This window comes from Melanotaenia boesemani, chromosome 14, assembly GCF_017639745.1.
Source record: "Melanotaenia boesemani isolate fMelBoe1 chromosome 14, fMelBoe1.pri, whole genome shotgun sequence".
Classification (NCBI taxonomy): Eukaryota; Metazoa; Chordata; class Actinopteri; order Atheriniformes; family Melanotaeniidae; genus Melanotaenia; species Melanotaenia boesemani.
Window position 1 is genome coordinate 25,238,938 of NC_055695.1, and position 27,466 is coordinate 25,266,403.

Genomic DNA, 27,466 nt, shown 5'->3' on the forward strand with positions numbered 1-27,466 from the left:
TACAAATCCTGAAATTAAATGTTCACAAGTCACTATGAGAGTGAGACTTGTGCAGCTTATGGAGATAAAAAGACAAGATGTTACATTCTGTAAATAACCAGGTTTGTCATTTAAAAGCAGACAAAGTTTTACAAGAAGAGTCTCTTAGTTGTTCACTTATTTACTTCATGCTGCATTTAAAGTTGACAACTTTTGTTTTGGATAAATGTGATGTGATGATAAATTTATATATACATGATAAAAAAAAATATGATAATAAAATAAGGAGTAATTTTTTTGTTCCGTGCAAACATATAATTTATATTCCCTAATGAAAGGTTAAAATATGTCCAGCTCCACTTACAGTGATGGACCTTAGCTGACAATAGCATGAAGTGAAAGCAATGAATTCAGTACACCCCTCCCTCCCACTCAGCACTAAGCTGTTCTTTTTTACTCTTAAGTCTGTTGACACACACAAAATTTTAATCAGTTTTACAAATTTATTGTCAAGAGGAACTGCAATGTGTAAAGGATTGTGTTATATATTTGGATAAAGGAAATTACTCTCCTGGTCGGTTTTAATCTGTGCTCTGTAAATGTGACGGGAAATCATGGTTCACTGTGCTGAAGGAGACTTATTCAGTGGAGGGTGACTATTTAACGTGATACGGCACAGAGGCGGTAAGGTTTGGGATTTCGAAGACCTCCCAAGTTGCACTCCAGACTGGGCTGTTCTCCTGCTGGTGCTGAGAATGAAAACCTCTGCAGAAGGGAAGTGAAAAAGAGGAATAACTCCATCTTGGCCAGTTGTTCCCCAGGACAAACTCGCTTACCTGAGAATACAAACAACACAAGATTTTATCCAGTTTATCCAACTAATTAACAATTTAAAAAATTTATTTTGATTTTTTTTTTTTACTGCAGCTCAGAAACAAACCAAATGACCCGACTAATTTAAAAATTTTGATCATTTTACTGCAAATAGTGATTTGGCTAAATTATTTAAACCAGTGGTTCCCAACCTGGGGTCCCCGAGGCTTTGAACACTCAGAGCCATTGTGATTTTTAAACACACATTGTCTCTATTTTAAGAAAACAATATAAGGCTATTTGTTATTAATTTAACTTTGGCTTTATCAAAGGACAGGACTCAGCCAGAATACATTATTTATGGTGAGAATCTCACTTTTGAAAGCATAAAACCAAGCATGGTTTCAGCACGGGGTGGGGCAGGTAGTCTATGACTTTTTAGTGGGAGGAAAATAGAGTAGGAACCACTGATTTAAACTACAAGTATATATTTGCTATTTTGTCTCTTGCTATTGTTTAATTAGTAACTGAACATTAAAAGATTTTACAACCAACCTGCAGAAAAAGGAAGAAATGCCTCTCTCCTCCTAAATTTACCATCTTGATCCAGAAAGTGTTGAGGGTTAAAGGTGTTTGGAGTTTCCCACATTGTCTCATCATGTAGCACAGAGTCCAGAGTTGGAAGGATCATAGTCCCCTAAAAACATACCACTCATTAAAATGTGTATTTTATTTTGTATTAAAAAAATGTTTACTATTTATACATCATTTTACTGGAACTTGCCGGCATAATAGAATAATCAGTGTTCAACAATCCAAGTAATAAACTTAATCTAAATAATATGTTTTATTACATGCAACATTGACCAGAGACAACAACTTATACGACTGTAATAAACACCTGTTATGTCAACTTAAATTGAAATCTGTGTCCAAGGTAGAACTTTCCTTCTGAAGTCTTGATATCAGCCAACAAAGCTGATTTGTTCACGACTTTAAAGGGGTTAAAGTTTTTTATTTTAGGAACTAACATGAGCTTCAGCATCTCAGACCAAAACAAACTGAAATACCAAAACTGAAACCATAGATGTGGTTTTCACAGACAGCTCATCTTTTTATGCAAGAAAAACACACCAGTTTGTCTAAATCTTTAACCAAAGAAGATGCATTATTCACGTAAGCACATGCATATTTGTAAAAAATATTGTGCATTTCTACACGCATGCTGTGAGCTTATGTAAACTAAGCTAAACCAAAAAAAAGGAAGAGGCACAAAAAGAGGCAGAATTGAATTAAATGGAATTATCAACAAGGAGCTGAACCTTTGGGATTGTGTACTTATCCAAGATGGTGTCCTTGTTTGTCATGTGGAACAAGTTGAGTGGGGCGATGTTGGCCATTCTCTGTATCTCATGAACGACAGCATCAGTGTAGGGCATGTTTTCTCTGTCAGACATAGAGACCTGTCTGGATGAACCAATCACGGCGTCTATCTCAGCCTGGACTCTCTCTGCACACAGTGACAACAGGACAAAATGTGAGTCTGTACGATAAATAGATCATTCAGTGATAACTTAGAGACCTCCGATGTTATATAGGCTACTGTCAAGAAACACAGACATTACAGATACTGGTCTCACACCTACCCTGTATGTCTGGGTAGTACATCAGGTATAGCAGCCCCCAAAGCAAAGTAATTGTTGTAGTTTCAGTTCCAGCAATAAAGAGGTCCAGAGTACAAAAACACAAATTGATGAGATCAAAACCAGAATCTTTGTCCTCGTTCTGTTGGAGACATAAGAAACAGAAGGAAAAGTAAATTTAAATATTTCATCCATTTATCCAGTGATCTTCAATATCCTGTTCAAACTGGTTGGGATTGAGGCTAACATAGCTGTAATTGGCCAATAACATGGCTAACACATTTTAGTGAATAGCCTCGGTATCAATATGAAATATTAATATTAGAAATCAATATTAAATTAACAAGACGGCACTTCCAGAGGGGCTGGAAAAGTAAATCAACTTCAAGGACAGTAGAAATAGAGCAATGGTAAAAAATAGTCAGAAGAATAAGGAATTTAAACCAAAATAAACATTATATGAGAGAGGATATTTTTGTACTACAGTATATATGATTTGGAATATGGGAAAATTAACTAAATTAGTCAGTAGAACTTAGTTAACTTCAGCAGGGACCAGTGAGGTTTAAGACGGAATTTGTTCAAGGATTTAGGAGTAGCCGATTAGAAAACTGAATTTAATTAGATCGGATGGGACTTGAAGAATCAGAAAAGGGGAATTTAATTTGGAGTTTTAAAAGACACCAGCTAAATTAGAGGTAGCCTGGCTTGGTCTTACTTTGGTCCAGGATGATCAGGCCTGGTAGCGGAGGCGTGTGGTCGGACGTCAAGGTGGCGTTTTCCCCAAAGTCTTTTTGATACTCTGCAGAAGGCAGCCCATCAAGATTAACATGATCTTTCAAGATGATTAGTTGTTTGACATTATTGACATTAGTCTTTTTACGTTTGAACGTATTAATGTGAATCCATGGATTTCTTTTCTTCTTTCTCTTTCAAATCTGTATTCTTATTCTAACTGGAAACTTCTGCTAAGAGTACTTACTGGCTAAGGCAGGGCCTGACGCTGTTGTCCAGTGAGAGCGCAAGGAATTTGGCGTGGATAGGAACATTTACATACAAAGTAAATGTAAATTACTTTACTAGAGATTAATCAAATATCAGCATGTAAGTTTTAAAAGCTTACTTTCCCATACTCCAACCATGGCAGATGCCTTATCACACGTTTATAAAGAAAGACTAATAACTTTGCAGAAAAATAAAACAACAACCTTGACTTATTACCAAGAAGAATGAATTATTCATGAAAAAATCCTTGAAGGACGTCCACTAGGAGGCTTTCCAACTCCATGTTTAAATTCCACTTATTCATCTCTATGGGACAGAGCTTCATAGAAGAGTCGCTTAAATTACTATTTGTGTTTTCCAATATGTGGGATCATTTTATACCAATCACTATGAACAAAATCAAACATTTAATACAGTTTTAAGCAGTCAGTTTAAAACAGTCCTGAAAAGAAAATAGTTATTTCTTTGACACTTTTGACAAAATCCAGCCGTTTCAGGCAGGGTTCAGTTGGGGGTTTGATGGTAATCTATGTGATTACAAGTGGAAGAAGACCTTTGGGAAAAGGACTGGTAGACCTGAGTGTCCATAAAAGCTGTTTGTATATTGAGTGTATATTGGGCGTATTATGGGTGGCTCCTCAAAGTTCCTTTTAGAAGGTAGTTGCTGTATGCTGGGAACCAAATCTAAAATAAAATTGACCATCTGTTGGGGAGAAAGGGAGTTTTCTCTTTGGTCATAAAACTTGTCGATACAAGAGGGGCGGGGGTTTGAGTTTTGGGCCTAATCCTAAAACAGGAACAGACAACCCACCACACTTACACCTACAAGACAGTAAAGAGTAACTTCGTATAGCTTTGGGGTGCATGGAAAAACCCAGATAGGAACCAGGAGAACACATGAAATCCACACATCAAGATATAGAAAGGTTTAATGCTGTGATACAACTGTGTTAGTCAATGTAGGACTACTTTATATTTCTTTAGAAAAAGCACAAACACATTAGAAACACAATACAACACTTACCTTTTCCATTTCTATAAGGTAAGAGTCAATGAAGTCTCTTGGTGATGAGGTATCAAGGTTCTCTCTGTGTTCCTCGATCTTGATTTTTATGAAGGCAGTTATATGCTTATATATTGTGAATATCCTCTGATGAGATCCAGGCAGTCTCTTCATCAGCCAGGGCATTGTGTTGTACATCTACAGAGCAGGAAAATTTGTCAGATCATCTGGCAGTCTTCAAATAATTGAAATATTTCTGACTGGTTGTAGCTACTTTCAGAAAAGGGGGGGGGGGGGGGGGGGGGGGGGGGGGGGGGCTCTGTGTTAAAATGTAAATAAAAACTAAATGTATTAAAGTGCAAATCTCATAAATCCCCCAATTTTTACCCAGTAGAACAAACTGTAACATAATAGATGTTCAAACGGAGACATTTTACCATTTCATGGGGAAAATATTAACTTATTTTAATTTGATGGCAGTAAAATGTCTAAAAACAGTTTTGTCTGATCTTGTGTATGGACAAGTAAAAGTGCCACAATGAAATGATTAAATATATCATTAAATAATTATTTAAATGTGCCATTAACTAAACAAAATGCCAATTAAATACATTAATGTGTTATTAAATGTATCACAAATGAATTAAAATACAAATTAATGTATATAAAAAACATATATAATTATTTCACTATTTAATTAATCATTTCATGGTCCTGTGTTGCAGTGCATCATGAATTTATTTTATCTTTCAGGCTAGTCCATCAAAGTCAGTGGACGCCTGATTGGTTACCCTTACCACAAGTCCAGGGAAATGTACTCCAGATGTCACATTTAGTTCCTTCGAGTCTAAATGCCATGCTTCATCTGTGTGGTTTAGTTTTTTTTTTTTTTCATTAATACCTTGTTCCTGCACCCGTCTGCCTCCCACCTTGTAAGCTTGCATTTGGGTCCACATCTTCGACCCTGATTTTATATATGTGTGCGGTCGGGCCCGGGGTGGGCCGGGTGGGGGCCCCGGGCTCTGGGGCGTCGGGTCTCCCCCCGCTCCTGAGGGTGGGGGGTCTGCCGCTGCTGGGGGGGGCTGGGCCCGTCCGGATGTGCCGTGCCGGGGGCTGGTTGGTACGTGCCCTGGTGCTTGGTCGCAGCCCCAGAACTAGGGTGGGGGTGTGTGTATATATAGGTGGGTGTGTGTGTGTGTGTCTGTAGGTATGCTTGTGTGTGGGTGGGTGTAGAGGGATGTGTGTGCTGTACGTGTGTGTAGGTGTGTATGAAGGTCTGGGTGTGTGCGTCTATATGTGTGTGTGTGAGGGGTGTGCGGGTGTATGTGTGGAGGTCTATGTGGGATGTATGTGTGTGTGTGTGTGAAGGTGTGTATGTGTGAGTGTGTGCATGTGGAGGTCGATGTGTGTGTGGAGGAGTGAAGGTGTGGGGGGAGGCGTGAGTATGTATGGAGGTGTTTGTGTGTATATACAGGTATGTATGTGAGTGTGTGTGTAGTGGTGTATGTGTATGGAGGGGTATGAGAGTGTGTGTGTATGTGGGCGTGTGTGTATGAAAGTTTCCATGTGTGTGTATGGAGGCACCGGTGTGTGTGTTTATAGGTATGTGCCTGAGGTGTGTGTGTGGAGGTATGTGCACGTTTTGAGGTGTTTGTGTATAGAGGTGTGTGAGAGGGTGTGTGAGTGGCTGGAGGGGGAAAAAAAAAAAAAAAAAGGGTGTGTGTGTTTGCAGGGGTTAGGACGTGTCCTCTGGGGGGCGCCCTGGCCGGGTGTCGGGGGCGTGGGCCTGGGGTTCCCTTCCTTCGCCTCGCCCCCCTCCCACTCAGAAAGAGGAAAGTGGCCCCTTGGGCTGGTGGCTGGCCCCTGGGGGGGTTCGTGGCGTGCCTGGGTTGGGTGGCTGCTCCGGGCCTGTGACACCCTTCGGGGCCGGCGGAGGACGGGGGCGCCCTAAGCCGCTGGCGGGTCGTCTTCCAGGGGGGAGGTTTACTCCCCTCTGGATCTACATCTCCTGACCCCTCCCCTCCCCCACTCTTCACTACATACACAGGTAGGGCTGTGGGAGGTGTGCTTGTTGCGCTGGGCGGGGCAGGGGGGTCATCATAGTGGCCCCATTGCTTCGCCAAGCGGCAGCATGCCTCCCAGCTTTTAATTCCACTTAGTCACTGAGCACAAATAACATTTGCAACATACAAACACGTTTTGGGGGGCGGAACATGCGAGGTCAGGTGGGTGGGACTGCTCAGGTGGCCCCACCCCCTCCTCAATGCAGTTACTGCCCCCCAATTTTAACTCTTTTAATTGCAAACAGCACATAATATATTCCCTCACTAGTGGGGGAGGGAAGGGGGATGGGGTCTTTAAGCGCCCCTGTCTCCATGGATGGCCCGGGGGCGGGGCGGGCCGGGTGGCCTGTCGCATTGGCCCGGGGCGTGGGCGGGCTTTCCCGGGGGATTCTGGCTGCTGGCCCTGGGGGGAAGGTGCTGTTTTGGGGGTGGAGAGTGGGGGGCTGGGGCGGTGTGGGGGGGTGGGGGCCTGGCTCATGTCTCCTCGCCTCCTGGCTGAGGCTGTCCCCCCGGGACATAAGGTGGCGGGAGGATGATGGTGAAAGGATGGTGTTTGTGTGGGAGGAAGGTGTATGTGAGGGAGGATGGTGTATGGGTAGGAGAATGGTGTGAGGATGGGTAGTGGAAGGATAGTGTGTGTGTGTGTGGGAGGATGGGGTATGTGTGGGAGGATGAATGGTGGAAGGATGATGTATGTGTGGGAGGATGGGGTATGTGTGGAAGGATGGATGGTGGAAGGATGGTGTGTGTGTGGGAGGATGGATGGTGTATGAGAGGGAGGATGGTGTATGGGTAGGAGAATGGTGTATGTGTGGGAGGATGGGTAGTGGAAGGATAGTGTGTGTGTGTGTGTGTGTGGGAGAATGGGGTATGTGAAGGTGGATGTATGGTGTAGAAGAGGGAGGATGGTGTATGTGTGGGAGAATGGTGTATGTGTGGGAGGATGGGTAGTGGAAGGATAGTGTGTGTGTGTGTGTGGGAGGATGGGGTATGTGAAGGTGGATGTATGGTGTATGAGAGGGAGGATGGTGTATGTGTGGGAGGATGGATGGTGGAAGGATGATGTATGTGTGGGAGGATGGGGTATGTGTGGGAGAATGTATGGTGGAAGGATGGTGTGTGTGTGGAGGATGGATGGTGGAAGGATGGTGTGTGTGTGTGGGAGGAAAGAGTATGTGAGGGATGGATGGTGTATGCGTGGGAGGATGAATGGAGGAGTGGAAGGAGAGTGTGTGTATGTGTGTTTGTTTGTGTGTGTGTTGGTCTGGGGGGGCAGGATCAGTTCTCGGGGTGTGCGGCTGGGCACTGGGGTGTGGGGCTGGCCTCTGGCGGTGGCCGTCTGGGCGGGCCGGGTCCCCCCGGGTGGCGTGCTGGCCCTCGGCCTGTGGGGGTGGGGGGTGTCCCTGCGCTCCTGGGCCCGGGCCCTCTGCCCCGTCTGTCCCGGGTGGCCGGTGCTCGGGGGGGGTCGGGGACTGCTGGCCTCGGCCTGCCGGGGCCGGTGCCCTGTGTCCGCGGGGGGGCTCCTGCTGGGGTCTCCTGCTGCTGTCTTCCTGGGCGGACGAGTGGTCGTCTCTGTGGACCGGTCGGGGTCTATTACCTACGGGGGGGGCTGGTGGCCTGGGTCTCGGTACCGCTGGCCTGACTCTGGCCTCTGTTCAGGTGAGGTGGCATCTGCATGATCACTCTGCATGGTCACTCCTTCCTGAACGTCTCCACTCCGTATATTCGGTATGTTGACACAGTCTCTGCGTCGCCGTGTAGCCGAGTCCTCCAGCACATCCACACAGGTTTCTCTGCGCGTGTTCTTGAATACAGCAGTTTCACTTATATCTATTATATCTTATAATTATTCTTAAAATTTTATTATTATTTCTGTTATTATTATTATTATTATTACTCTTATTATTATTATTATTACTATTATTATTATTATTATTATTATTGTGATTATTATTATTTTTACTATTATCAACTAGTTGTGTAATGACCTACTGGCTAGGATGATCTTAACTATATATGTTGTAAGTAGTATGGATTACATGGTCTTTTGTATGATGTCTGAAGTCCCCACCTGCACTCCCCACACCCTTTCTGTCCCTCTCCCTCCCCTCCCTCTTCTCTCTCCCTTCTTTTCTCTCTCTCTCTCTCTGTCCCCTCCGGTCGAGTCCAGCATTAAGAGTTTGATTTAATAAAGTTTTTCATATCATCAAGAGGGACTTTATACATGTAGTATAAATCCCTGCTTGATAGAGTAAAATTGCCCGGCACCAGACGGCAGCCAGACATTCATTCTGTTTGCAACAATGCTGGACAAGACAGGTGAAAAAAAAAAAAAAAAAAAAAAAATATATGTGTGTATAAAGTGCCATTATATAAAAAAATAGAGAGACTTTACACTACAGTGTTCTGTATACAGTATACCCCGATGTAATAGAATTATTGCAGGCTGCAGTGTGTTTACAGAGGCTTACCTGTACGGACATGGTTCCCTCTAAGCGCACTGACTCATTGAAGTTCTTAAGAATAGTCTGGAACTGCTTGTCAGTGTATTCAAATCGACAACCAAACACTAAACAGCAAATGATGTTGGATACAGCGTTGTTTATAATCCAGTGGGCGTCAAAGGGATGGCCTGTAAAATAAAGTGAAAATGTTGGCATGACAAATGAAGGGTGAAATGTCAAAACAAATTAAATATTCTTATTGTCGTAACTTTTTAATTAACACTTATTAGCAAGAATTTTTATTATTTTCTGACATGATCAATTACTTTAATACTTAAAAAGAAAATGGTTCTTTAATAACATGACTGTTGTTAAATTGATATAATGTAAATGTGTCTTTTTGTTAGAGGAGGGAACAAAAATGACACCATATAAAAATATCATAAAAGCACAGTTAATACTAATAATCACGTGTGATGCTAAAATAGCACTTTTTGTTTCCATGCCTTGCTGATCTGCAAAAACATCTGTGAGGTACTGGCTCTCATGCTGGATGGCTCGCTCCAGAGTCTTCTTTCCCAGACCGAAGTTCCTCATCGTGTGAAGAGCAAATCTCCTCTGCTGTTTCCACTGGTAACCATTGGAAGGCACGATGCCTTGTTAAATCACAGAGAAATATTGGATTGAGTAACTGGAGATGAAAAAAGTCACAACATGCTGCAAATATTCTTTGTATAGTGTCAGTCTGACACTGAAATGTTGCTGAACTCCTGATATAAACTGAAAAGAGCAACACCTTTATTCCCCTGTAAGGCTTCAAAGAACGGTATGCTGGGACGGTCTGCAAAGTCTTCTCCTCGCTGGATCAAGGCCTCTTTCACATGCTTGTAACCATTAATGACCACAATCCTTCCACCAAAGAGACGAAGGCTGAAAACTTTCCCATATTTCTCTGCAAACTGAACACAGACAGCAGACTGATGTGCTTTAACAAGGTGACGAATGTCCTTAGGTGGCTGAAAAATCAAATCTAACTGGATGTGGGTGACTCTTTCATGTTTAAATAATGAACTTGTTAGTTCTCTTCTATACTGAGTGGCAGAACTCTAACTAACACCTGTCAACCCAAATAGAGGTTTACATTTAATTTTGGCCTGTATAAATGAAAAGGTACTGGATAGTTTGATAAGTGACTGTCAACTGGTGAATGAATAAAATCATTTCAGTTGTTTCTGGTAGAATTATCATTACATTTCCCATGATACTGTTCCATGACGTATCATACATCTACTAGTTGTGCACTTTTGTGTGCATATTGTCATTTATGCAGTAATAACTGAACAAATTGCAGCTGAATGAAGAGCAAAATTTAAACAAAAATGATGTTTGGAAGGAAGGACAAAATGTTGCAGTGGTTGGATGGCGTAAAGAACAAGGCTGGCTACAAAAAAAGGAAGGAGGTTGTGGACAATGTCTACAACAATGAGCAGGTGAGACAATAACATTTAAATGCATTCAGTTGCACTTATAGTCTGGCCGACTTTCCCCACAGAATTTATTTTTTTGTTGTTGTTGTTTGTTTATTTTATTTTTGTTATCAATTCTTTATACAAAATGTAAATGTATAGCTTGTGGAAATTGTGATTAACTTTTGGAATCTATCAGCCACGTTGATTATTGATCAGAAAAGTTAATTTAGAGCTCAGTGACTATGAACACCTCTTACATAATTCATTTTGAATACAATGGTAAATTTATTTACTTTTTCTTCCTAAACTTACTAATATGTCCTATCACACACAACCCGAGAACGTGACAGTAATTAGAAGAATGCACCAAAGCTCCTGCAGAAATATCAAATATATCTAGTAAAGACAGGATTGGATGTTGAAATTAGGCAGAAGATGGTTGTCCTCCCACACACGGTGTAAATCTATATTTTCTTCTAAATGTTTTATCTAATTAAACAGGTTTGCATTTTCAAATACACCTATACTGTGTTTGCTAATAAAATATTTACAATAAAATAAATCATATACAAACTATATTCTCAGAAAAGTCTGAAAATTTTCCAAATCCATCATTTTTCAATGTTTGAATGTTTATTTAAGAGACCAAAGTACAGCTAAATAATTGTCAATGTCTTATTTAACCAGATTTCTATTAAGAAAATATAAACAAATCTAGAATTCGATGTTACTGATGCAAACATATCGGGAACTGAAGATGCTAAATGCTGTCAGTTTTTCCAAAGAATCTGTTCATTCTTGCTGAATACAAGAGTTTAGCTGCTCAAGCACTGATTGTTGTTTGACTGTCTGCCTCATGATGCACCTTACATCTTAAAAAAGACTGCACACAGGCCAATCAAGCCACACAGTCATAAAAACCACGGACCTTAAAGGACAAGTAACCATATTAATGGATCTATATGCTTTTTCAGTAAAAGACTCTGCATTAGTGCAAGTCTGTGAAAATTCAGTGACATAAGGAATTGTAAAAGTGTTTGAGGTGGGACAGTCATATGAAAATGCTGTCAATTAAAGCCCCCAAAGACACAGAAACTACACAGAAAACCTTATGTGACAAAAATTATAATATTTTAATTCGATGTGTCTGCTATGTGAGCGTTACTTGAATGCGTCCTTTCTGCTATATAATATATACTTTCTAATACTTGAAGGTCTAACCTTTGCACAGGATATTTTTCAGGAGTGGTGCAAATGAGTAAAATGGCATTAAAGCGATCAGTAGGAGCAGTGTGAAGGGCTGGTGTAAACCAGTTAACATCTCAGACAAAGATTTCTAGGCTCAAATGGCCCTTTCCTCTCATAGAGAGAACATAAACCAAAGTCCATCTCGTCCACCCTCCTGCAATTTGGTTAATGATTGTTTTTCCCTGAGGATCATGTCCAAACTAACTCTGTAGCCACTCTGAAATATTGCTTTAAAGGATTAAATATATATATATATAAATATAGACAGATAGATAGATAGATAGATAGATAGATAGATAGATAGATAGATAGATAGATAGATAGATAGATAGATCCAAATGTAATCACTCATTTATTTTTTGTGTGAATGTGAAAAGAGAAATTGACTAGTATCTAACACTGAAGAAACGTAATGAAATTTGGAAAAGAGTAAAACTTGATCAGATTGTAAAGACACCCCTACAGCATCAGACATTGTAATTACAGCAATACAACAACAATAGTTTTATTGTTTTTTTATGATGATGTGTGAACTTTTACCTCTGTAAACTGCAGATGAAGTCTTGAAGGATCAATGTGATAAAGGTTCCCAATGAAAGGAAGAGCCAAGGGTCCCGGAGGAAAGTTTGTTGGCACTCTGTGCTTCAAAATATCAGTCAACAGCAGAAAAACAATCAAAAAAATCAAAATACTTGTGCTGTCTAGCCACTCTAAGCCCAGAACATTATATATCGCCTCCATTTCTTCTTTTGTTGCTAAATTGATGAATTGAGGGTTTTAACTGCAGAACTAAACGTTCAGTGAAGCTAATGGACTAAATGTTTGTTGCATGTCAAGGTAAGATTCACGGAGTCAAAGTTCACACAGGCAACTACTGTTTGCCTGTAATAAAATAAAAAGGGCAGGGCAGAGGCGAAGCTAGACTTTTATACCTTGGGGAGGGGGGGTTAGAGGGTCATATACTAACAAAGGACATGCTTGTGTTCCTCTTTACTGTGGTCACATTAGAGAAACTTAAATTAGAGAAATTAAACATATTTATATTAATAATCTGAATCATCAAGTGGAAAAATGTGCAACACGTTTAAAAAGGTCCATAGAAACGTAGGTTGGTTGTTTGTGACACTTGTAGGAGGATCAGTGGCTCCTCAGTTCTGGCTTACTGTCTGGTGGTGATAGTCTGGCTCCTTATGTCTGACCACAAGGGTTTGTGTGGCTAGCTCCATGTTGGTAGTTGTCGGGGCTGCTGACAAAGGACCCTGCACTGTGTCCTTCCTCTTTGAAAAAAGTGAGAAATATCTAACTTTCTCATCATTCTTCTATCTTTCTATATAAAATAAGACTGGTTACAGCATTCATTTCCCCACATTTTCATGCTGTACCTTACTTTAAAATCAGCTGGAGGCCTTTCTAGTCTTCTTTTAAAATGACACTGCATCATGTAGCTCCGGCTACTTTAGTCAGTGCGAAGTAACTTTGATACTGAGGTACTTGGAGCATCTTTATAGTTTATTTTTTAAGCTCCAATGTGAAAATCTTGATTCGCTAAGTTGATGTGTTGTCCCTGAATACACTCACTAAATATGACATGGTTTCCCTACATTATTTTGAATCTAGTGCTACATCTACAGTGCCTTGCAAAAGTATTCACCCCCTTGGCCTTTTACCGAATTTGTTACATTGCAACCTCTAATTTGAATATTTTTCACAAATCAGAATTTTATTTGATGGATCTGCACAAAATAGTCCAGGTTTTGAAGTGAAATGAGAAATATAAATACAAAAAAGACATTTCAAAAATAAAAAACTGAAAATTGCCATGTGCATATGTATTCACCCCCCGAATGTCAGTACTTTGTAGAGCCACCTTTTGCGGCGATCACAGCTGCAAGTCGTTTTTGATAAGTCTCTACGAGTTTACCACATCTTGCCACTGGGATTTTTGCCCATTCTTCAAGGGAAAACTGCTCCAGCTCCTTCAGGTTTGATGGTTTGTGCTTATGAACAGCAATCTTTAAGTCTGACCACAGATTCTCAGTTGGATTGAGGTCTGGACTTTGACTAGGCCATTCCAACACATTTACATTTTTCTCCTTAAGCCACTCAAGTGTTGCTTTAGCAGTATGCTTGGGGTCATTGTCGTGCTGGAAGGTGAACCTCCGTCCTAGTCTCAGATCACTGACAGATTGATAGAGGTTTTGCTCAAGAATACTTCTGTATTTAGCACCATCCATCTTTCCCTCGACTCGGACCAGTTTCTCAGTGCCTGCTGCTGAAAAACATTCCCACAGCATGATGCTGCCACCACCATGTTTCACTGTGGGGATGGTGTTCTTGGGGTGATGGGATGTGTTGGGTGTGCGCCAGACATACTGTTTTCCTTGATGGCCAAAAAGCTCAATTTTAGTCTCATCTGACCAGAGCACCTTTCTCCATACATTTTGACAATCTCCCACGTGCCTTTGTGCAAAGTCAAAACGTGCCTTCTTATTTTTAGCAGAAAGTAATGGCTTTCTTCTGGCCACCCTTCCATAAAGCCCAGCTCTGTGGAGTGTACGGCTGATTGTGGTCCTATGGACAGATACTCCAGCCTCTGCAGTGGAACTCTGCAGCTCCTCCAGGGTTAACTTCGGTCTCTGGGCTGCCTCTCTGATTAATGCCCTCTTTGCCCGGTCTGTCAGTTTTGGTGGGAGGCCCTCTCTTGGCAGGTTTGTTGTGGTGCCATGTTCTTTCCATTTGATGATGATGGATTTTATGGTGCTCCTGGGGATCATCAAAGATTTAGATATTTTTTTATAACCTAACCCAGACTTATACTTCTCAACAACTTTGTCTCTGACTTGTTTGGAGAGTTCTTTGGTCTTCATAGTGGTGTTTGGTTAGCGGCGCCCCTTCATTAGATGTTGCAGCCTCCTTTCAGAAGAGGTGTATATATACTGATAGATCATGTGACACTTAGATTGGACACAGGTGAACTTTGTTTCACTCATAGTGTGACTTCTGAAGGTAATTGATTGGACCAGAGCATTTTAGGGCTTTCATAACAAAGGGGGTGAATACATATGCACATGGCAATTTTCAGTTTTTTATTTTTGAAATGTCTTTTTTGTTTTTATATTTCTCATTTCACTTCAAAACTTGGACTATTTTGTGCAGATCCATCAAATAAAATTCTGATTTGTAGAAAATATTCAAATTAGAGGTTGCAATGTAACAAATTCGGTAAAAGGCCAAGGGGGTGAATACTTTTGCATGGCACTGTAGGTCAGATTTTAGGGCTCTGCCTTTGCCACGGGTTAAAAAACTTAGCACATAAATTCTGAGGACAAAACATTTTACAGTATTATCATATCGCTGGATCAAAACTTGAAAACATACAGAGCATTTATTAGTTATTTTAATTGTCCAATTAAATTTCTTTACAGTCTCCTTTGCATCTGATCTTTATGGAATCTCTAAAGCCTGTAAAATTGATGGAGGTAAAGTTGCTGCACAAGCCACATAAAATACATCATTACACACACAGCATACTGGAAACAGACTGCATCAAAGACCTTTTATTAGGTCAGTTTGACAGTGATTCTGCAAAACAACATTTCTGTATTTGTAGTTTGTTTGGAAATTTACATGCAGACAAAGTTTTGGTTAATTTATTGTTTATTAAAAATATGCAGATCACAGATAAATAATTATTGCTGATCTATGGCAGAGAGTGCCAGTTTTATTTAGAGTATTTACATTAAATGGGAGGATGGATTTTTGAATGATTCTTTGTTTTCCTTGCATAAAAATCCAGTTTAGGAAATAAGAATCTAAAACAGACTCAAGACTATCTTTGCTCCATTGGGATGCTTTGCCAGGTGTTTACTACAACTTTATTCACTGTTCTTTTCCTTCAGAACCTTTCTAACTTTGTATTGAGCAAGTGAAACCCAGCTGGATTAGATTGAGCTCAGGTAACTTGGTCATTCCATTAAATTCTACTTTCTTTACCTTCCAAAACTGCTGGGCTGACTTTGTAGTATTTCTATGATTACTCTCAAGTTACAGGTTTCATTTACTTGCTTTCATCTTCTATCACAGGATCAGTGAACATGGATTTTCATTTTAGAGACTGAAGCTTTCACTTTAACAGCAGGACTCATATTCAGTCATTTAACTTACACTTAAATTGAAGTAAGAACATTGTTAACATCACTATTTCTTAAGCAGGTATTTTTGGTTTTATTCATAACAAAATAAATCTAGTGGTCCTCTTAAGATTCTTAATTTGGGATGGCTGGACGTTTAACGTGGTTTTGCACAGACGAGGTAAGGTTTGGGACTGCGAGTGCCTCCCAACATGAACTCCAAACTGGGCTGCTGCCCTGCAGGTGCAGAGAAAGAAAATCTCTGCAGGAGGGAGGTGAAAAAGAGGAATAACTCCATCCTGGCCAGCTGTTCTCCAAGGCAGACACGCTGACCTGACAACACAAGAGTTTTCTTCGTTATATTTATAATATATTCATGGAAGAATGTTTATAGAAATACTATTTGTTTGCTGACAAAAACAGTATCACAGACAGTGAATCTGATTACCTCCTCTGGCTGTTACGGTCAAAGGTTCAGTTTGCCAGCCAGAACATACACGTATGCCAGAAATAACATAACTACAAATAAAATCCCAACAGTGGCAGGTAATTGTCTGATAAGAGCACAGTTAGTTATACTTGGCCTTGCAAATATTTTTGCTAAAATTCATGAGAAATCTGACTGAATTTTCCAGCACAGTTTCCTGCAAAATGTCTTTTTACTATTTCTTAAATTCTACAAACCAGAGATATTTGTATGTTCCATATGTACAGTGTTACAGTTTTTACAACAGTAATAAAGGGTTAAAATGGGCTTTTAAAACACAGGAACACCCATTGAACAAGATGATGACTTTCTTACTTCCAGTGGGAAACCTGTTAACATCAGAGCTCAGAGATACAACTTCATGGTCCTCTCATGGCACATGCATGTCACTAATAACACATAAAGTGATTAGCATTAAAATGTAGCCTACAGGCTGTGTTTAGGATAATAATGATTCTAGTGACTACAGCCTTTAGCCACTCAGCTGGGTGAGGGAAGAGATCTGTTTATCTGCACGGTAACTTTTTAACACATCTTGCTTTTAATTATTTTAATGTAATTTATTATTTTATTGTGATTCTTGCCATGTGTTGCTGCCTTTTACTATTTCTTAATATCTGTAATGCTTTTGTTTAATGTAAAGCACTTTGACATACAAATAAACTGCTTTGCCCTTTCCTTGCCTTGCCTATAACATGCTTCAATAAGCAATTCAAAACTCACTGTCCAAGTTGGGTGAAGTTCCCGTTTATTTTCCATTATATCTTATAGTATGCGCTGATGACGGGTCACATTTATGATGAAAATAAAAGGTGCAAATAACAAAAATGTGATAGCGGTAAAAATTGTGTCATTCTTCCGCACCCAAGCTAATTAGAAAACCCCACATCACCTGTGGCTGCAATTTAATACACCTGGTGCGCCTCTTTACTGCCACCCAGTATGATAATACAAACCAAAAAATGCAAGTGACACAAAAAAACAACAAATGGCTCCTACAATGATGATAATAAAAAACAGAGAAATCTCTTTTGGTTAGCTGTTTGTAATTTGTCTTGACGGAGGACCAACCTGGGTGTTAGTCCTCCGTCAAGACCATGCTGTCATGGTCTTTGTCTGTTTAAGCTGGAACTGATATAAACTTTGACTGCAGAAGTCATCTGATGTGAGATTTAATGCCAAATACTTTTCTGCAGTTGTGCAAAGTCAGATGTTACATTGTGTTGGTAGGTTTTTTGAGCATTATTTTGAAATAATCCCAGATTACTCCATGAGTTTTTGTACTATGAAAGGAGACCCATAAAAATGTGCAACAGAAAATGCACAATAATCACTGTTTCTAAGTCATTTTGACGCTAACTTAGCACTGTATCTGCATGTTCATCTTTTTATTTCATCTTCTTAAAGCTCTTTTCTCAAAAGAAAAAAACTGACCGTGGGAGGATTATAGTTTGTAACTAACCTGCAGAGAAAGGAATGAAGGCCTCCCTCTTCCTAAATTTACCGTCCTGGTCCAGAAAATGTTGAGGGTTGAAGGTATTTGGAGTCTCCCACATCTGTTTATCATGTAGGACCGAGTGAAGTGTTGGTATAATCAAAGTGCCCTGAAGAAAACACACAATTACAAGAGTAAAATAAATGTTCTCATTTATCTTAGCTATCATATACTTGTTAAAGAAAAGAAATAATAAAAAAAAATTAAGTTTAGTTTTATATCATGACTTGTATCACCTGAAATTCCTTCAAAGATTGTACAATTAGAATACAAAAATGTATAATGCATTTAGCGCCACTGGTTAAGCAGCGACCTCATATACAGAGGCTACAGTTCCTCAATGCTGCTGGCCTGGGTTCATCACTATGAAATACTACCACAAGTTCTTCTGTTGGGTTTTTTTTTCAGATTGTTTTCACCAAAATCTTATCATTACAATCGTTCAAGATATTCTTCAGACGAAAATTTATCCTTGAAGATGATGGTTCTCCTTCCAATAATACATTTTAAAGTTTTGATACTTTCAGAAATCTCCTAATTTATTTTGTCTACTTGATGCAGATCCATTGTGAATGACTAACATCATTTCCATGATCACAGTTTAAGGAATGAAAAGTTACCTTGAGAAGGTTTAAATAAGTTATTTCTAGTTGATACATATGAATCTGCAGCATTTTTCTACTAGGAGGTTCTTACTTATTTACTTATTTAAATCCAGGCATTTATTTTTACTATGATGTAATTAGTAACACATCATGCTGAGTTCCTAGTCAGAATGAAGCCATCATTACACATTTATATCAGATGAAACATGAGTCAGTATGAATAACACGGTAAGTATGATCAAGAGACATCATTAACTTAGTATTACCAGCTATTTATTTCTTAATTGCAACGCGATCCCTGAGAATTATTTACCTTTGGAATTGTGTACTTGTCCAGTGTGGTGTCCTTGTTTGTCATGTGAGCTACATTTAGAGGGATGATGTCACCCATTCTCTGTATCTCATGAATGACGGCATCAGTGTAGGGCATATTTTCTTTGTCAGACACAGACACCTGTCTGGATGAACCAATCACAGCATCTATCTCAGCCTGGACTCTCTCTGCACACAATGACAACAGGACAAAATATGATGTATAGATGACAAAAAGGACTGACATGTGAGAGGCCACTGGCAATATAAAGTCAAGGGAAGATGCTTATAAGAGAATCAGGTAGACAGATATTACTCATACACACACCTTGTATATCAGGGTTGTTGATCATGTATAGCAGCCCCCAGTGTAAAGTAGTTGTGGTGGTTTCAGTTCCAGCAGAGAACAGATCCAGGGTGCAAAAACACAAACTGTTGAGGGTAAAACTTGAGTCCTGGTCCTCCGTCTATCAGCAAAGAAGAGAGAGGTGTAAGAATTCAATGTATTTAGATTTAAAAAAGAAAAAAAAACAGGTAACACTCACCTTTTCCATCTCAATGAGGAAGGAGTCGATGTAGTCTCTTGGAGATGAGGGGTCAAGGTTCGCTCTGTGTTCTTTGATCTTGAGTTCAACAAAGTCAATAATCTTCTGTAACACACGAAATATCTCCTGATGAGGTCCAGGTATCCTCTTCATCAGCCAAGGAATTGTGTTGTACACCTACAGAGCATGGAGACAAATACCAGATCCTCTCAGTCTGTGAACATTATAGCTGTTATTCACTTAAGTTTCTACTGCACACCTGGTGGGGGGGGTAGGTGGATTGATACCTTTAATACACTGAATAATTCTAATCACCAGTTCTGCACTTGCTGTCTTTAGAGATGCCTCACCTGTGTCATAAAACCTCCCTGTAAACGCACAATGTCATTCAAGCCCTGAAGAATAGACTGGTACTGCTTGTCATTGTACTCAAATCGATTCCCAAACACCAAGCAGCAGATGATGTTGGAAACAGCGTTGTTTATCAGTGTCTGGCCATTAAAAGGCTTGCCTGTAAAATAAAAAAGAGAACAGAGATTAAGTAAAATCTTACGTCAAAATAGTAAGTGTGTGTTGAGCCACAGAAAAATATCAAATGATTTCCAGTAAACTCATTCATGCCTTGATGGTCTGCAAAGGCCTCTGTGAGATATTGGCACTCCTGCTGGATGAATACTTCCAGGGTCTTCTTGCCCAAACCAAAGTTTCTGAGTGTATGAAGAGCAAATCTCCTCCGCTGTTTCCATGGATAACCATTTGATGTTGCAAGACCTTACAAGAAATTAAAGAAATATATATAAAAACATTGAGATTATTGGTTGTGGATGTAGGTAAATTTAGCAACTTTTCTAAACAAAATGTAACAAACAATACCGTTATTTCCAACTAATTCTTCAAACATTGGTATAATAGGTCGATCTGTGAAGTCTTCTCCTCGTTGGACCAGGGCCTCTTTCACATGTTTGTAGCCATTAATGATCACAGCCCTTTCACCAAAGAGATGAAGGCTAAAAATATTCCCATATTCCTCTGCAAACTGAACACAGATGTATTTGTGTTTAATTGATATTTGGCATTTGTTGTTATGAACAAGTGCAGAAGGCTACCAAGACAGGTTACATGAAACAAGCCAAACACAATAAGCATTTTGGCTGAAAATTGTTGACATGAACAGAGGACAACCACAACAGTTAACCATGACGAGGAAGGTGCATAAAAACCAGAAAAAGTTAAGATGTGTGGATGAGAAGAAAGACAGTGGTTATGCTGGACAAGTCCAAGTAAAACTTCATATTCCTTCAATACAAATTTCTTTGTCCATTACAATATCACCTTTCTAAGCCTGTGCAAAGCTAAAAGGTCTACAAAAACACAAAACCCCCGAGTAGCCCACTGTCCAGATTTTAACCTTATTATTATTGTCATCAACATCATTATTATTATTATTATTATTATTATTATGACCTGGTCGCATGTGGCCAAGGATCAATCAAAGCAGTGGAACAAGTTCAGACACTGGATCCTGTCGGAACTTGTTCCAGTTCTTAATTTACTTTTCCCGACTTTTTCGACTCCTGTACTTTGATTTGATTATTTTCATATGTGAAAATGTCATTTCACAGAGGTAAGTGGATCCAAAATAGGCATTTATTTTTTATGCACATGCGCTGAATTTGACTCAGTTTTGTTTAACGCAAGAAATTATATGCAAGGTAACTTAGCACATTTGAGAAGCAGTCAGATATTTATCCAACACTTAAAGAAAGAAGAAAAACTACTATATGGCAATTATTCACACTTTTATACGGAATCATACTGTAGCCTACTTCTGTCAGCTGCAGGTGAAGTCTGGTAGGTTGAAGACGATGAAGATCTCCGATAAAAGGGAGAGCATGCGGACCAGGAGGAAAGTTTCTCGGTTTTCTGTTTTTCAAAATATCGCTCAGTAGCAGAAATACAAAGACAAATATCAAAATACTCTTGGTGTCTAACCACTCCAAGCCAAGAACGCTGTATATTGCCTCCATTTCTTCGCTTTACCTGCGACAGAACGACTGAACAGACTGCGGTCAAGCCAGCCGCTCCAGCATTTTAAGTGCGTCGGTATTGTAGGCTTTAGAGGTGTGACGTCATGAACGAATCGATTCATTTGAAAGAGTCTTTTAAATGAACAATGGGAACCGACTCACAGCTGCAAAGCCGTGAAGATTTATGTGAAAACAACTAAATCACAGTGGAGAAATGAGCTTTTTAATGTAAATGTTTTATCCCACATTGGTTCAGAATTCAAAATCTCATTCTGCAGCTAATCTGGCAAATAGTTGCAACATGGTCTCATAACTTCCCTTTAAGTGACAGATTTCTAGACATGATCTGCCGGTTTTCTTCTGTAGCTGTTTATTATGTTTTCAAGTTGTTTTTTTTTTTGTTTTTTTTGTCATTGTATTAGTTCTACTTTCCTTTATTTTGTAGAGTTTTTCTCATGTGTATTCTTTGAACTTTACTTCCTGTTTGCTGCTTCCCGTCACTAATTCTCACACACACTTAGTTCATCTTTTGTAATTAGTCCTTCTGTATATATGCTTCAGGTGTTACTTTTATTCAGCTAATTGTGTGTTAGCTGTGTGGTCTCGTCTACAGTTGCTTTGTTTTAGTTAAACCTCCATCTGCTTCTGTTGTTTCATTCCAGCATTTTGGTCTCATTTCCTCATCTTCAGCTTCCACAATCCATGACATTTCTTGCACAGTGTTATGGAAACTTGATTCATTACTAGTTTGTTGTTGCTCCACTGAAGTCTTACATGAAGTGATAAAGCTCATTGACATCATCTAAACTTAACACAACAAGTAAGGAAATTAAGGCTTGGCCGATTATTTCTCCCCTTTAATCATGCCAATTATTTTATTATACATTATTGAAACGCCTGGTTAGTCACTTTGCAACCTTTACAGGTATAACTTGCAAGGACCGTGATCCTGTGGAATGAGCAACACCATTAGTCCAGAGATTAACCCAAACTAACACTTGTGGGATCAGCAAGGGCATACTGTCGCTCCTACAGTGACCAACACAACCACACTGGTTGACCTCCAACAACTCCTGTTAGAGGAATGGGATACCATCCTACAGCAACATGTGACCAGGCTGGTGACATACAGTAATGCATAAGGAGGAGCTGCCAAAAAGTGACCATAATGTGTTGTTCGTTTCTTTATTGCAGTGGGGGAGTAAAATTATCGAATCCACCAGTTAAATTAAAACAAGATCACCAACATGAGAACATTACAGGGGATTTTGGCACATTTTTTTTGTGGGGTAGTACCCACATGTTTAACAGTGTTCATACCACAGAAACACAGTCCTTACCAGTTATACTTTGTTGTAAAGGTGACTAATCAAGCTTTCTTTTGATTTATAATAAAACAGCAATTGGTTTTATTACAGAAGAGAAATAATCAACCAACAACAAATTTCTTTACTTTTTGTTTATATATCTTGACTCCAACTGCTTTCAATAAATTATTATTTTACCAAAGCAAGTAACAGGATAAGTATCCATGCAGCATACATGCAGAATAGTGACCAGTGAAGAGTAAATTATATAGATCCCAAGAATAGTTTTTATCACATATTTTGTAACATTTGATTACATCTAATTTTAGTCTGGATCTTAATTGTAATTCTACCCTTTATTCTAAACACCACTCCCCAGCCATTTGAAAGGGAGAGAAGTAGACTATAGATCATTATCAACTTTTGTCTCACAAAGATTTATCATTTAAACATGATTTTGAAAAGTTGATATTCATGTTTTTCCCCCTAACTTTATTTAAAGACTGAGAGATGATTAGGAGTGAGTGTAAGCATGAATGGTTGTTTGTCTCTCTGTGTTGGCCCTGCTGTAAAATGGCAACTTGTCCAGGATGAACTCTGACACAACCCTGAATTGGAATAAGCATTAAAGAAAATGAATGAATGAGAAATGACAGGAGCAATGACAGGAGATGAGGAGCGTTTTCATCTTTTATATATGAAATTAAATTTATAACTATTAAACAGTTGGATTTTACAATCCAACTGCAGTAAAATCTGACTCCTCTACTGCCACTGCTTCTCACTGGCACTGGTTTTAGGGGTGGTGGCAGCCTAATGTCTTCTCACCAAATGGCAGGGTCTCTTACCAGCCTTTTTACTCCAGGAAGTGGTTCAGTATGACCAACTGTTAACCATCTCAGTCCAGGACCAACAAGTAAGCTGGGCAGTTTCACCATCGTTCTTGGACCCAGTCCATTGTCATTGTTCAATAATTAAACACACACACAAAATCTAAAAAATACAACAAGAGTAACCAATAAATGTGGACTTTGCATCAAAATGCACCCTAAATTTCCACAGGGGGGCAGTGTTGGACAAGTTTTTGTAAGACAAGTACAAACCAGTATTGCTTTGAAAGCAATACTACCTAACTTCCTGACCTCATGCTTCTCTGTCGTTTTGATGACAAAATGTTATTCATTATACACACTCCTGGGGCTGTCATTGTCCTCCAGTGTCCCAAGGCCTAGAAACTGCACTTAAGTATATATTTTAAATTTTTTCTTCCAGCACAGACCATTGCATGTCAGTTGCATTTTGCTTTGTGGTACTGTGTAACACACCAGCAAATGGATCTGGGATTGAAAAAAATTCTAAATGTCTGGTCAGAGTTTTGGGAGATCAACTCTCTGTACAAATCCTGAAATTAAATGTTCAAAAGTCACTATGAGAGTGAGACTTGTGCAGTTTATGGATAAAAAGACAAGATGTTACATTCTGTAAATAACCAGGTTCATCATTTAAAAGCAGACAAAATTTTACAAGAGTCTCTTAGTTGTTCACTTATTTACTTCATGCTGCATTTAAAGTGGAAAAATTTATGCTTTGGACCAAAAAAAAAACTAAAATACAAAAAAAACAAAAAGAAACAAACATATATATATATATGTATATATATATACTATATATATACATATATATATATATAGTATATATATGTATAATTGTCCCCTTGCCCTCTGTGGGCGGTCTCTCATCCATTCAAGCTCGGGTCCTCTACCAACATTTTTAATCCACAATCAATACTCAAGGTTAAAAGAACAATGGAAACACCAAAAAATACAAAGATAGTTCACTCCTTCCAACAAGACTTGCAGTACAAAATTTGTTGCTCTTTGCAGGTGATTTTTCTACACTTGATGCAGCACTTGGCAACTTTTCTTCATTTCCTTGCACACAAGCAGCACTTTCCCCTCTTTTATGTGGAGTTACTGGCTGTGGCATCAATGTCAGGAACATCTGTAGTGGTGGCTGTTGAGGAAAAAAAAAAAGTAGTGGTAAAAAACATTATTTTACAATTTTTTTTAATAGCAGTTTTTGGGAGGGGACTTTTTTGTCCTCCGACGACCTGAAAGGATAGTAAATCATGAATCTGACCCTGCCAAAAAAATAAATAAACAAATAAAAAAATAAAAAAATTTCTGCTATATGTGAGTGTTACTTGAACGTGTCCTTTCTAATACTTGAAGATCTAACCTTTGCACAGGAAATTTTTTTGGGAGTGGTGCAAATGAGTCAAATGGTATTGAAGCAATCAGTAGGAGCAATGTGAAGAGCTGGTGTAAACCAGTTAACATCTCAGTCAAAAGTCAAATGGCCCTTTCCTCTAATAGAGAGAACATGAACCAAAGTCTATGTTGTCCACCCACTTGCAATTTGGTTAATCATTTTTTTCCTGGAGGATAATGTGCAAACTAACTCTGTAGCCACTCTGAAATATTGCCTTTACTTTTAGGATTTTTAAAAAATTTATATCCAAATCTTATTATTTTTTGTGTGAATGTGCAAAGAGAAATTGACTAGTATCTTCCATTGAAGATTTGTAATGAAATTTGGAAAAGAGTAAAACTTGATCAGATTGTAAAGACACTCCTAAAGCATCAGACATTGTAATTACAGCAATACAACAACAACAAAGGTTATTGTCATTTTTTTATGATGATGTGTTAACTTTTACCTCTGTAAACTAATGATGAAGTCTTGAAGGATCAATGTGATAAAGGTTCCCAATGAAAGAAAGAGCCAAGAGTCATTGAGGAAAGTTTGTTGGCACTCTGTGCTTCAAAATATCATTCAACAGCAGAAATATGACATGGTTTTCCCACATTATTTTGAATCTAGTGCTACATCTAGGTCAGATTTTAGGGCTCTGTCTTTGCCACAGGTTAAAAAAATTAGCACATAAATTCTGAGGACAACACATTTTATTATCATATCGCTGGATCAAAACCTGAAAACATACAGAGCATTTATTAGTTATTTTTACATCCAATTCAATTTCTTTACAGTCTCCTTTGCATTTGATCTTTATGGAATCTCTAAAGCCTGTAAAATTGCTGGAGGTAAAGTTGCTGCACAAGCCACATAAAATACATTATTACACACAGCATACTGGAAACAGACTGCCTCAAAGACCTTTTATTAGGTCAGTTTGACAGTGATTCTGCAAAACATCATTTCTGTATTTGTAGTTTGTTTGGAAATTTACATGCAGACAAAGTTTTGGTTAATTTATTGTTTATTAAAAATATGCAGATCACAGATAAATAATTAATGCTGATCTATGGCAGAGAGTGCCAGTTTTATTTAGAGTATTTACATTAAATGGGAGGATGAATTTTTGAATGATTCTTTGTTTTCCTTGCATAAAAATCCAATTTAGGAAATAAGAATCTAAAACAGACATGACTCAAGACTATCTTTGCTCCATTGGGATGCTTTGCCAGGCGTTTACTACAACTTTATTCACTGTTCTTTTCCTTCAGAACCTTTCTAACTTTGTACTGAGCAAGTGAAACCCAGCTGGATTAGATTGAGCTCAGGTAACTTGGTCATTCCATTAAATTCTACTTTCTTTACCTTCCAAAACCGCTGGGCTGACTTTGTAGTATTTCTATGATTACTCTCAAGCTACAGGTTTCATTTACCTGCTTTCATCTTCTATCACAGGATCAGTGAACATGGATTTTCATTTTAGGAACTGAAGTTTCACTTTAACAGCAGGACTCATATTCAGGCATTTAACATACACTTAAATTAAAGTAAGAACATTGTTAACATCACTATTTCTTAAGCAGGTATTTTTGGTTTTATTCATAACAAAATAAATCTAGTGGTCCTCTTAAGATTCTTAATTTGGGATGGCTGGACGTTTAACGTGGTTTTGCACAGACGAGGTAAGGTTTGGGACTGCGAGTGCCTCCCAACATGAACTCCAAACTGGGCTGCTGCCCTGCAGGTGCAGAGAAAGAAAATCTCTGCAGGAGTTCTCATCCATTCAAGCTCGGGTCCTCCACCGGAGGCCTGGGAGCTTGAGGGTTCTGCGCAGTATCTTTGCTGTTCCTAGGACAGCACTCTTCTGGACCGAGATGTCTGAGGTTTGTCCTGGGATCTGCTGTAGCCACTATTCCAGTTTGGGGGTTATTGCCCCGAGTGCTCCGATGACCACGGGCACCACTGTTGCCTTCACTTTCCAGGCCTTCTCAAGTTCTTCTTTCAGGCCTTGGTATTTCTCCAGTTTCTCATGTTCCTTTTTCCTGAAGTTGCAATCGGTTGGTATGTCAACCACAACAGCTTTCCTCTGCTGTTTGTCCATCACCACTATATATATATATATATATATATATATATATATATATATATATAGAGAGAGAGAGAGAGAGAGAGAGAGAGAGAGAGAGAGAGAGAGAGAGAGTAATTTTCTTGTTCAATGCAAACATTATATAATTTATATTTCCTAATGAAAAGATTAAATATGCTCAGCTCCACTTACGGTGATGGAACTTAGCTGACAATAGCAGGAAGTGAAGGCAGTGAATTCAGTACACCCCTTCCTCCCACTCAGCACTAAGCTATAAGCTTAAGTCTGCTTACACATAAAATTTTAATCAGTTTTACAAATTTATTGTGACGAGGAACTGCAATGTGTAAAGGATTGTGTTTTATTTCTGGATAAAGGAAATTACTCTCCTGGTCAGTTTTAAGCTGTGCTCTCTAAATGTGATGGGACATCATGGTTCACTGTGCTGAAGGAGACTTATTCAGTGGAGGGTGACTATTTAACGTGATACAGCACAGAGGCGGTAAGGTTTGGGATTTCGAAGACCTCCCAAGTTGAACTCCAGACTGG

The 27,466-nt window shown here is 39.1% G+C and overlaps 2 protein-coding genes across 2 annotated transcripts; both read right to left on the bottom strand.

Moving 5' to 3' along the window:
• Window positions 1-468: 468 nt before the first annotated feature.
• Window positions 469-12,556, bottom strand: LOC121653293 (cytochrome P450 2J2-like). Its single transcript, XM_042006668.1, has 9 exons — window positions 12,208-12,556; window positions 9,747-9,909; window positions 9,457-9,606; window positions 8,978-9,138; window positions 4,465-4,641; window positions 2,439-2,577; window positions 2,115-2,302; window positions 1,348-1,489; window positions 469-815 (listed from the first exon to the last, which is right to left on the bottom strand). Exons 1-9 carry the CDS (start codon window positions 12,406-12,408, stop codon window positions 640-642), a joined length of 1,497 nt encoding a protein of 498 aa, XP_041862602.1. The 5' UTR covers window positions 12,409-12,556; the 3' UTR covers window positions 469-639.
• A 3,270-nt stretch (window positions 12,557-15,826) lies between these two features.
• Window positions 15,827-21,346, bottom strand: LOC121653292 (cytochrome P450 2J4-like). Its single transcript, XM_042006667.1, has 9 exons — window positions 21,068-21,346; window positions 20,115-20,277; window positions 19,863-20,012; window positions 19,592-19,752; window positions 19,242-19,418; window positions 19,025-19,163; window positions 18,698-18,885; window positions 17,747-17,888; window positions 15,827-16,130 (listed from the first exon to the last, which is right to left on the bottom strand). Exons 1-9 carry the CDS (start codon window positions 21,266-21,268, stop codon window positions 15,955-15,957), a joined length of 1,497 nt encoding a protein of 498 aa, XP_041862601.1. The 5' UTR covers window positions 21,269-21,346; the 3' UTR covers window positions 15,827-15,954.
• Window positions 21,347-27,466: the final 6,120 nt, after the last annotated feature.